Genomic DNA, 12283 nt, shown 5'->3' with positions numbered 1-12283 from the left:
GCACACCCCACACTGGGGATCAAGCCCACAACCTAGGCATATGTCCCGACTGGGAATTGAACCATGACCTCCTAGTTCATAGGTTGACACTCAACCGCTGAGCCACGCCGGCCTGACTTTTTATTTTTATTTAAATTTTTTTTTTAAACATATTTTTTATTTTTATTTTTTTTTAAATATATTTTATTGATTTTTTTTTTTTACAGAGAGGAAGGGAGAGAGATAGAGAGTTAGAAACATCGATGAGAGAGAAACATCGATCAGCTGCCTCCTGCACATCTCCCACTGGGGATGTGCCCGCAACCCAGGTACATGCCCTTGACCGGAATCGAACCTGGGACCTTTCAGTCCGCAGGCCGACGCTCTATCCACTGAGCCAAACCGGTTTCGGCTATTTTAATTTTTATTGCATATCTGAGTTGCCAGCTTCACTACTCTTGTGCATTGGTTATAAAGGTTACTTGAATACAGCACTGCCATACAGTGACAGTGCATCAGATAACCAAGACAGCTGTGACTGAGAGTGAGGAGCGGACACAGCGTGGGTACACGGACAAAGGGATGATTCACATCTCAGGCAGGATGGAGTAGGTGGGGGCAGGATTTCATCACACTACTCGGAACAGAGAGCAGTTTGAAGCTTGTACATTTTTTATTTCTGGACTTCCCTGTTTAGTGTTTTCGGACCACAGTTGACTATGGGTAACTGAAACCATGGATGGGGAGGGGGGCTGCTATGGTTACTCAAGGGAATATTATACAACCATGAGACTTAGCAAACCATTGCTGCATGCGACGGCCTTGGTGACTCTCACTAACACTGAATAGAAGGGAACCAGATGGAAGAGAGTATGTGTCACACGTAACCATTTATATCAACTTCGAACACCAGGAAAACTCATCTACGGCGGCGAGACCATGACGGCCATTCCCCTCCAGGGGGTCAGGTCGCCTGCAGGAGCTCCTGGGGCCGGCTTGTCCGTTTCGTGATTTGGAGGCTGGTTATATGGATCAGTCTGTGACACTTTGATCTGTGCAGTGAAGATATGCCCACTTTCTAATTGTATGTCATACTTTAAAAGGACGCATCCGGCCCTAGCTGGTTTGTCTCCATGGGTAGAGCATCGGCCTGCGGACCAAAAGGTCCGAGGTTCGATTCCGGTCAAGGGCACGTACCTCGGTTGCAGAGCGCATGCAGGAGGCAACCATTCAATCTGTTTCTCTCACATCGATGTTTCTCCCTGTCTTTCCCTCTCTCTTCCACTCTCTCTAAAAGTCCATGGAAAATATCCTCGGGTGAGGATTAACAAAAACACAAACAAAAGATGCATAAGTACAAAACATCAACTTGCTTAACAGCAATCTGCTTTGTTCACAGTTTGATGAACAATGTGAGTTGAAAGCCATCGAGAAGGAGAAGACGGTGGTAGCCCTGCCACCCAAGGAGGCGAGCAAATGCCGCAGAGAGGATTTGGCCGAAGCACTTTACGTAAGAATTGGATTTGCACTTGATGCCAGTTGTGGGAAAGGTTTTAGATGAAGCAGAAAGGAACACAGTGTCCTGAAAGCTGCTTTAGAATTCTGTGCTGACACTTTTGTTATCATTGTTTAAAAAATGCTGTTGCCCTGGCCGGGTGGCTCAGTTGGTTGGAGCGTCATCCCATGCACCGCAGGGTTTCGGGTTCAGTTCCTGGTCAGGACACATACCTAGGTTTCTGGTTCGATTCCCAGTTAGTGCACATGTGGGAGAAACCCATCGATGTTTCTCTCTTACATCTATGTTTCTCTTTCCCTCCCTCCGTCTCCGTCTCCCTCCCTCCCTCTAAGTTGAACTGTTCTGATTTCCTGTGAGGCCCTTACCAGAGGACTGGCAACCCCCCTCTCCCAGATGCTCAATTACTTGTTTCTCTGGATCAGACATAGAGAAGTCATAACACACACAGCTATACAGTAGCACAGCCAGTGGTGAATCCACGTGTTTTGACATCAAAGTTCAAATTCTTTTAAAAAAATATTTATTAATTTCAGAGAGGAAGGGAGGGATAGAAACATCAATGATGAGAGAGAATCTGCAGGGCCCCCTACTGGGAATCGAGCCCACAACCCGGGCATATGCCCTTGACCAGAATCAAACCCAGGACCCTTCAGTCCACAGGCCGATGCTCTATCTGCTGAGCCAAATCGGCTGGGGCCAAAGCTCAAATTCTTAACTACCTCCTCTTCACACCCTTCATCTTTCATCATCTATGACAGGGGTGGGCAAACTTTTTGACTCGAGGGCCACAATGGGTTCTTAAACTGGACCGGAGGGCCGGAACAAAAGCATGGATGGAGTGTTTGTGTGAACTAATATAAATTCAAAGTAAACATCATTACATAAAAGGGTACGGTCTTTTTTTTTTTTTTTAGTTTTATTCATTTCAAACTGGCCGAATCCGGCCCGCGGGCCGTAGTTTGCCCACGGCTGATCTATGATGTTGCCAATTCCTGAAACCAAATTCTTGCATTCTGGGCAGTGCAAAACGAAAAGGAAAGGAAAGGAGAGGAGAGGAGAGGGGAGGGAACACCCCACTCTATAAAACTCTTCCCTGAGGCTGAAGGACGTTGCTTGCTTCACGTGTTTAATTTTCTTTACCTAGAAAACTGAGCAAACATAACGTTGTGTTTGAGTGTTCACTCATGGCCCACCACACTTGGTAAAAACAACAACAAAAACACATTACTAATAAAGGGCACTGGCCACAATTTCAGGGAAGTTGGATGATCATGCTTCATGCCAGGCTTTCCTGGAGAAGAATTCAAAAGTCTGTTTAAATTCAAGTCCTGCTGGTTAGTATTTGGAGAGAGGGAGGAAATATGTTTTCCTTGCCTAGACTTTTTACACCACCTAGAAAGTGAGCTTGATTTTCTTTACTGAAAGGAATCCAGAAATCAATTCAGCGTTCCCTGCCACCTCTACCACCTGGGAGAGCTGTCTTGTCAACTTTTTAAAAACAAGGGTAGCTTTGCTTCAGCCAGAACAGTGCCATTTCCTTACGCAATTACCAACTCAAGTGAACTATTTTAATGGTAGTTTGTGTAAAGAGCTTGAAGCTGTGCCTGGCACAATGCGTGCACGGTACAATAATCTTAGCTAGTATTGTGTCTAGGGACAGGCCTTCTTTCTGTTATTTTACTTTATTTTTAACGGTGGTGAGTGCACAACATAAACCTTCCCATCATAAGAATTTGCAAGTGTACAGCTCAGTGGTGATGAGTACATTCACATTGCTGTGCAACCAATCTCCAGAGCTCATTCACCTTGCACACCCTGCACCCATTGGACAGTCTCTCCCTGTTTCTGCTGCTTCCGCCTTTTGGCTATTGACAACAATGCTGCTATGAACACACGTCACAAATATCTCTTCAGGATCCTCTTCCAACTCTTTTGGTATATCCACACCCAGAAGTGAAATTGCTGGATCGTGTGGTATTCTATTTTGATATTTTGAGGAAGCTCCATATTGTTTTGTTACAGTGGCTGTACCATTTTACATCCCCAATTCCTTTTTTTTCCCCAAGAAGAAAATGTGTGCCTGCATTTCCCTGTGACAGATTTAGGCCGAGAGTTGTTGTTTTCCGCTGTAATTGTAGGGCAGGAGTGCCGTCTGATTGAAAAAGAATCGGGCTGTGGGTTTCCTTCTCTCTCTGCCCTTAGGTGCTTACAGTCTTTGAGGGTGCAAGTGGCTGGGTGCAGAGTGGGGACTCTGTGGCGGGGCTCCTCGGCACTTACTGGCCCGCCAGTGAGCGTGGGCTTGACCGTCTCCCTGCAGGTGGACTTACAGAACGGGCTGTCAGAGTTCTCGGTGACCCAGCGCAGGCTGGTCCATGGCTGGAACGAGTTCGTCGCTGACAACACTGAACCCGTGTGGAAGAAATATCTCGATCAGGTAGGACCATAGGCGTCATTCTCTGCATGTCTAATGGGGAGGGCGGGCAGTCTTTCTTTTTTTAAAAACAAAACAAAACATTTTAAAATAGGTTTTTTATTGATTTTAGAGAGAGAGGAAGGGAGAGGGATGGAGAGAAACATTGATGAGAGAGACACCTATCAGCTGCCTCCTGCACGCCCCCCGCTGGGGATGGAGCCCGCAACCCGGGCATGTGCCCTGACCAGGAATTGAACCGGTAAACTCCTGGTTCATAGGTCAGTGCTCAACCCCTGAGCAACACTGGCTGGGCAGTCTTTCTTTAAATATTCACTGAGGGTGTCCTTGGACCAGTCCCAGGGCGTGGGGCATCTGTACGACAAGAATAAAAAAGGCTCTCCTGCACTCAGGCTGCTCTCAGCCAGCAGGAGGGACAGCCACGAGGCTTCACTAACTCCCCAGGCAGCCATGATCAGGAACAGCAGTTGCTACATTCACAGAGGGTTTTCCACCTACTGGGCACCATGCTAGCTGAGTGAGTAAACATTAACTGACTTTATCTTCCTCCTAATCTCCATTTTGAGATGAGGAGGGTGAATACAAAGAAATGGAGATATCTCCAGACTGTGTAAGGGTGCCAGATTTAGCAAATAGAGACAGAATGTCCTGTTAAATTTGAATTTTAGAGGAACAAAAAACAATATTTTAGTATAAGTAGATCCCAAATGGTGCATGGGACCTACATCTACAAAAAAAAAAAGTTTTTTGTTTATCTGAAATTCCGATCTTACTGGGTGCCCTATTGTGTATCTGGCAACTGGAGCCTAAAGTCACTCAGCAGTAAGTGCAATGCTGGGCCGTGAGCCAGGCACCTAGCTGCAGGGCCCCTGCCCCCTTAGCCGCTGCCGTTGGTGCAGGCAGGGTGCTGAATGGAGGGCGCACAAATCAAATGCCTGGAAACCACTGGGAAGAGGAAAGAAAAATTGGAAATGGACATGGCTGCAAGTTCCAGTTTAGAAGTTAAGATCCCCATCGCCCACCCGGCACCAGCTCAGAAAGCCCCAGTTAGCAGGCAAATTTTCCCAGATACCTGAAGGCATTCAGGCTGCCTTGGTTTCTTCTCCCTGGCCTTTTGCACCCCTTCTCCCATCCCTGACACCTGCCCCTCCTAACCCTAATCCCCGCCCCACCCCCATCCAGGCTTCAGCTGTGTTCTATTGGCTCAGCATTTAAAGCTTCCTTGATTGGTTGGTTCAGGGACCAATCAGAGCACTCCTTGCAGCATCCTCACACTCTTCTCCAGTCCCCACCCTGCTCATTGGTTGGTTCTCAGTGCACTGGGATGCCATTCACTGATGCATGTTGGCAGCAAAATGGTCTTCTGCGCGCAGGTGGCTCTGGCTGCCCAGAAGCTTCCTGGAACCCCGGTGTTGGAAGGAGGTAGTGGAGGTTCCTGGAAGTTGGGGTTCAGGGAAGGAGGCGGACACACTGGCTGTGGGGCACATTTTCCTCCTACAGTCGGGCCTCCTCAGTTCTGCCCTGCCTGCCCCTTCCACTAGGACACCCCGCCCCGCCCCCCGTAGTTCCCCAGCCACCCTCCTTCCTGTCTCTGCCCTGTCAACCTCACACCAAAGGTTCGCCTCCAGCCAGGGCCTTTCCAGAAATAAAATCTCTTCACTTTCTAAGAGTGGGAATGTTTATTCATCTCAACCTTGTCTGTCCCTGGTCCATCGGTGGGAGTCCTGGAAGGCAGTTCCTTTTGCACCCCTTCTCCCATCCCTGACACCTGCCTCTCCTAACCCTAATCCCCACCTGAGGCCCTGTTCCACCCCCACCCCCTTGCTGAGTACAGAAAGCCCATCTGCCTCACTGAGTAACTCTTCACACTCGCTGAGCACCTGCCGTGTGCCAGACGCTGTGCTTCTCCTGTCGGTCTCCTCCAGTAACGGGGAACTCACCACTTCACAAGGCAGCCCTGCCGCTCCAACTCAGGAGACTCGCCATGTGGAATTCCACCTGAGCATGACCCAAGACATGCCGCCCTGGAAGCATGAGGCGAAAGTGTACTAGAGTCAGGCTCTCAGGGTTCAAATCCCGCTTTCCAGCCTTGTGACTTTAAGCAAGTTCTTGACCTTCCTTGAGCCTCAATTTTCCCCATCTCGAAAATGGGACTAATAAACACTGTTCCGAGTTTTCCATAAGAAGAAGCTTAGCACATACTGAGTTGCTCAATAAAGGTTGTCTTGTATCTATAAGTTGGCCCTGATTGGAGCGTAGCAATTAAGTGCACAGGTTAAGGAGCTAAATGGATCCTGGGGAAATTCAGTTTCTCTCAGAGCCTCTGGTTGCTTCCTTATCAAGCAGGAGTAATAACAGGTACGTGTGCCCAATAAATGGTGGTTGTTTTTATTGTTGCTGTTTGTCCAGTGTGTTACCAGCTCCCCTGCACAGTGAGGTTCCAACAAGCCCCTCGCTGCCTCTCCCTGACCGTGTGGGCTTAGAAGGGGCTCCAGGAGCCAGGCAGAGTCTGGTCACTCACGGCCAGGGCAGCACTGGTGGCACGTGGGCTGTGCTTCCCATCGGCTCTCTCACCTGTTTGCTGTGTGACCCCCGGAAGCCAATGCCAATGAAAGTGCAGTGGGGGCATGACAGGAGGGGACCGTTGGATGGCGGGGGTCTCTCTCCCCCAGCCCTGGGTCACTGTAGCTGTTGGCTTGGAAGCCTGGCTCTGGGTAAGGACCCAGGTCACACGCTGCTGCACAGTGAGAAGCCCAGCGAAGAACCCACCTGCCCTGCTTTCATCTTTCAGTTTAAGAACCCGCTGATCCTGCTGCTGCTGGCCTCGGCCTTGGTGAGCATCCTCACGAAGAACTATGAGGACGCCATCAGTATCACCGTGGTGAGTGCACGGCGCCCGGGCAGCACCAGCCCCCAGACCCGCTCGCTGCCCAGGGGCTTGCCAGGGTTTGCTTGCTTACTGTGCAAGGAAAACAGAGTTTGGCTGTAGAGAAAAAAAGAGAATGCAGCAGAAAGAAAGAGAAGCAAATCCACGTCCTTCTCTGCCCACGTGGGGGTGTCGGTTTATGTGGCCATCGCTCCGTTGGTGGATGCCCAGGTGCTTCTGTTCTTTGCCGTTTGGAACACTGTGGCAAGGAGTTCCTCTCCCATGACCCGGATGGAATTGCTCGTGTGCAGCCGTAGCCAGTTTGGCTCAGTGGAAAGAGCATCGGCCTGAGGACTGGAGGGTCCTGGGTTTGATTCCGGTCAAGGGCACATGCCCAGCTTGTGGGCTCCCAGTAGGGAGCATGCAGGAGGCAGCCAGTCAGTGATTCTCTCTCATCGTTGATGTTTCTATCTCTCTCTCCCTCTCCCTCCCTCGCTGAAGTCAATAAAAAAAATATATATATTTTTAAAAAGAGTAATTGTTTGTAATCTGTTACCTAGAGAGAACCACTGAGCGCCTAAAAATTTTTTTTTTTTAATTTAGGTGAAAAGTCACATAATAAAAAAATCAACCATCTTAAAGTGAACAATGCAGTGCGTGTCGTACATGCGCAATGTTGTATGGCCACCATCTCTATCTAGTTCTAAAACATTTTCATTGCCCTCAAAGGGAACCCCATACCCATTATAGTCGCCCCCCATCTCCCCTCCTCGGCCCCTGGCAACCACCAGTCTGCTTTGTGTCTCTGTGGAGTCCCCAATCCTGGATATTTTATGCGAATGTAACCACGCAATATGTGACCTCATGTCTGGCTTCTGCCGAACCCCTTTTGATGGATGTCATTCCGGCTTTCTCTATCTGTCACGCACTCCCAAAATACAAACACGGACTCACTCCACACCGTGAAATCTGCTGCTTCGGTTTAAAAGGCTGGGGTTAGAGCCACACCTTCTGATGTGGAACCTTCTGATGTGGAATGGTGTTTACAGGATGCTGTTGAGTGAAAAGGCAGTTTGTAAAAGAATATGTGTACACTATAGGACCCTGTGTGATAAGTGTGTCTATGCAGAAAAATCTAAAGGGGTACCCCACAACGTGAACCTCTCATGGTAGGACTTGGGGTGATTTGGCTGCTCTCTTCTGGCTTATCTCTTTTCTACGTTTCTGCACAGTACACTTATTTTGCAAACAAAAAAGAACTATATTTTGAAAGATGATGACCTCCCCTCACTCCCTGGACTCATGCGCTGTGCAGCCGGTGTTAACGCCCCTCCCGTTTGCTCCTTAGGCCGTGCTGATCGTGGTCACTGTCGCCTTCATCCAGGTGTGTATTTATTTCCCGAGGCCCCGGTTGGGGTGACCAGGCGTGGCGGGAGCTCTGTGGAATCCCCACCTTTGAAAAGCATGTTTGATGTGCTTCCTGCCAGGAGTACAGGTCGGAGAAATCTCTGGAAGAGCTGACCAAGCTGGTACCTCCCGAGTGTAACTGGTAAGTCAGAGACCCCTGGGACTTTTTGGTTCATCAGGGGAGCCAGTGGGCTGGTGAGATTGGCACACTTTGTATCCCTTGTAGGGTGACATGGGAAACCATGTTGTACTGGGGTTCTGGGCTGGTCATCCTGCCAGTGGGTTACCTGAGTCGTTGGGCGTGTCATTCGACTTCTCTGGGCTTCCAGTCTGTCATTTGCATCTAGTCAGGGTGCTTGGCCTGGGGGCCACGGATGATGGAAATGGCTCAGGAAGAGGGTGCCCCTGAAACCCGTCGTACACTGTGCAAAACTGCGTTTTCCCAAAAGAGCGTTCAGAGGTTTCATTGGATTCTCAAAGGGTGGACTCAAGAGGCTGAGATGCGGGGCTTTAACAAGCCGAGGCATCAGGACATGGGTTGAAGGGTGGGACGACATGGGAATGAATTCCAGGGAGTTGGTTAGCAGCCCACCAGCCTCTCTCCTGTCCAGGCATTTCCACGTTGCTGCTTGTGATCGCGCAGCCCTTACCAACGATATTTAAAAAGGAAAAAGACAAAAATATCTGGCAGTACCTCGTGGGCATTTCTGCTTAGCACAGTGTTGTACAGTAGAACTTTCTGGAGTGTTCTGTAATCTGTGCTGTCCAGTACATGTCCAGTCAAATATGGTTACTGAGGATTTACAATGTGGCAGAGGTATTTACAATGTGACCTGAGGTATTTTGGAAGGACTTTAGCATACAATACCTATTTTCTGAAGGATAATTCTGGGGAAAGAACCTTAGCATATATTGAGTGTATATGGCACCATTGAGCCACAGGGCTGGCGGATAGCAAGATCTTGTGAAATAGAGTTCCACCTCTCAAGGAATCAGGAGAGTGTGTGTGTGTGTGTGTGTGTGTGTGTGTGTGTGTGTGTGTGTGTAACATAGGCAGAGAATAATGAATAACGAAATAGAGACAAAAAGGCTATGTGGAGGCACGAGGGAGGATGAGTCAATGCTGGAAGGGTCATTGGGGACAGTAAAAATGTCTGGGCTTAATGAGGGATGAATAAGGCTGTCAGAAATCCAGGTGTGTGATGTGTGGTCTAATCCCGTGAGCAAAGGGAAGCGTAAATGATTGATGTGGTTTGATGTGATATTAAGTTTAAATATCAAGTCTTGACCTTTTAGGTGAATAGATACATTATTGATGTCCTCAGAAGTTTTGCTCCTAAAAGACATTTTATTCTCAGGAACAGCGGTGGCAGGCAGCCTGGCAGAGTTGAAAGAGCATCGTAGATATGCAGCCTCACTCTCTGGGTCTCCAAGGCCTGTTTTACAAATTAGGAGAAACACCTGCCATGCAGACCCTTCCTGCATTACCTCCACCCTTTGTGCAGCCATTAAATATTTATTGAGCACCTACTGTGTGCTGGGAAAAATAGTGCTGGGTTATAACGGTGAACATGATTAGGTGCGTTAAAGCCAACAAGACCCCTCAACACCCAAAGCCCCACAAAAACCAAACCAAACAAACAAAAATCCCTGCAGAGGTACAGTGGTGGCTGGTGGAGGAGTGGGGAGGCCAGGCCCCCCGATCGAACATTTGAGGCCCGAGAAAGATAAGGAGCCAGCCCTGGGAACAGCTGAGGGAACAGCCGCCGTGTATCTGATAGGTGATCTTGGCTACAAGGAACAGAAAACTCAACTGCACAAACCACAAGGAAACTGTGTTGTCTCATGGCAAGGGGCCTGAGGGGGGCGGGCAGTGGGGTTAATTAATTGAAGATATTGGCACCAAGGACCTGGTCGTCTTAATGTCTTTACTCTGCCATCCTCAGCTTGTGGACTGTTCTCTGGCTGGTTCTCCTCATGGTCCTAGAGGCTGCAACAGCTCCAGCATCACAGCCAGACATGAAGGATCCAACAGGAGACGAGGCTGTGTGTGTGTGTGTGTGTGTGTGTGTGTGTGTTTACAGGTGCATGAGCCCCATCAGAATGTCCACTCATGTCTCAAAGGCCAGTGTTACAAAACATGCCTGTGCCTAAGCCAATCGTGGGCAGGGGGAGGGATCACTCCGGTGATCTCAGCCAGTCAGGACCCCATCCCTGGAGCACACAGTTGTGGGGGGAAGGGTAGACACCGGAACAAGGTTGAATTCTGTTATCAAGGAGGAGGGGAATGCCTGCTCCAGCATTCAAGGTCACCAATGACCTTGAGACTAGAAAGAGCTGGGTGTGTTCAGGGGCTGGCCGGTGTGAGGAGGAGACGAATCTGGATCGAGAGGGCCTTAGCAGGGCTTTTGGGTTTGATTGCAAGGTCATCAGAAGAAGCCACTGGAGGGGTTTGGATTTTGGTGCTCCTAAGAGCTTTTCTGCTGTGTGCAGGGATGAGTTAAAAGGAAGGCCAGAGGGGGAGACAGGGAGTCCAGCTGGGGAGGCCACGGGAGGAGGGCCAGTGTGTGGAAGGAATTGCAATTTGCAACCTGTGCACCAGAAAGTACGTCCATTGTCTAGAGGGGGGATGGGCCCTTGAGCAATGGGCCCTGGCCCTGTGGGAGGGCCGGTCCTGGGCTGCCTCGGGACACTTCAGATGCTCCTCTGGGGTCCTGACGAAGGCTCTTCCCATCCCTGAGTTTCTCAAGACGGGCTCTGCACACCCCGGTGGTGTCTCCTCTGAGGACACAAACTACTGCCTCCATTAAGGAAGCTTTAGCACCACTGACCTAGAGCTGCAGGCGCTGGAGGCCGTGTGGCCCAGCCTGGTGTCCAAACAGGGGAAGCTCCGCACTTCAGACAAGGACCAGGGTCTCCCAGAAGCCACACACGCTCCCCACACATCTCCTAGGATACATGAGTTTAAAAAATAACAACACCGCAAAGGTTTGTCCATACCTGAAAGGGAAAGTGTTTCCATCATCTTTGCTCACATTTATCAAAGTGCATAAAACGGGGATGTTAACATGCGTGCTTTGGCTTTTTACTGTTTCAAATGCAGCATCAGAGAAGGAAAGCTCCAGCACCTGCTGGCACGAGACCTGGTTCCCGGGGACATCGTGTCTCTCTCCATCGGAGACCGGATCCCGGCAGACATCCGTCTCACTGAGGTGAGGGTCCCAGGCCCTGGTCGGTGGGATATGCAGACGCTTAGCTTCTCGGAGGCGGGCATTCTCTCTCACACACACCCGTGCACACACACGTGTACGCGCACATGTGCACACATGCACCAAACAAGCCAGGGAGTTGGCAAACAAGCTGATTTTAAGCACAAAGCTCCTCAAGTTGTATGTCACAAATCAAGTACTCTCATTTTAGCTATGAGCCTAACACATTGTGGTTGCTGACTCTAGTTTATACAGACGGCAGCAGCAAATTGAACCAGGGTGGGGTTGAGGAATGAGGCAAGAGTTCCTTCCAGAAACAGCCGCACTGATGTCAGAAAGAGTGATAGCAACTGCTGAGGAACGAGAAGGGAACCAGACCGATGCAGACATAAAAAGTAGCACAAGCTTTTTACGGTTGCTCCGTTTGGGGACATGGGGTGTAGGCAAGCTATTTCCCTAACCTTTGTGGGTGCCAGGGTGCCACAGCTTCACAGAACAATACCTGAGGCTCCGAGAGCAAAGGTGAAATCAAGTTCAGAGGGATCTGTTGATGGGAGTAATCTATTTTATGACTCTCTCCAATAATGCCTAAGAATTGTTCAAAGCGTTTAGTGATAGAGGATTAAGCACAGGTTATGTGCCCGATTTATTTATTTTCTCAGGAATTGGAGGGTTAATAGCAGGCTGTTAAAAGGTGGTGTGAAGGGCGGGGGACGGAGATAGGTGAGGAGGCCAGGAGCCAACTCCTGGGCCCTGCGTTTACAACGTGCTGGCCAGGCTTTGAAGTCGAGGCAGGGCCAGCGGGCCACTCAGGCTTCTCTGCCTCTCTGTTCTGACTTTCAGATCTCCGGGCAGGGCAGGGACCAGGCGGGGGG

General features: G+C 49.6%; 1 protein-coding gene across 1 annotated transcript in view; it reads left to right on the top strand.

Moving 5' to 3' along the window:
• ATP2C2 (ATPase secretory pathway Ca2+ transporting 2) overlaps positions 1 to 12283 on the top strand; it is a 51392-nt gene that overhangs the window by 13803 nt on the left and 25306 nt on the right. Inside the window, exons 2-7 of the mRNA XM_006087083.3 lie at positions 1379 to 1489; positions 3813 to 3929; positions 6718 to 6807; positions 8141 to 8176; positions 8280 to 8341; positions 11303 to 11588. Coding sequence (XP_006087145.1) covers positions 1379 to 1489; positions 3813 to 3929; positions 6718 to 6807; positions 8141 to 8176; positions 8280 to 8341; positions 11303 to 11588 — 702 coding nt within the window. The remainder of the gene's footprint in view (positions 1 to 1378; positions 1490 to 3812; positions 3930 to 6717; positions 6808 to 8140; positions 8177 to 8279; positions 8342 to 11302; positions 11589 to 12283) is intronic.

This window comes from Myotis lucifugus, unplaced genomic scaffold (genome assembly GCF_000147115.1).
Source record: "Myotis lucifugus unplaced genomic scaffold, Myoluc2.0 scaffold_35, whole genome shotgun sequence".
Taxonomy (NCBI): domain Eukaryota; kingdom Metazoa; phylum Chordata; class Mammalia; order Chiroptera; family Vespertilionidae; genus Myotis; species Myotis lucifugus.
The sequence above is the reverse complement of the archived record's forward strand: the minus strand, read 5'-3'. Positions and strand labels throughout refer to the sequence as shown.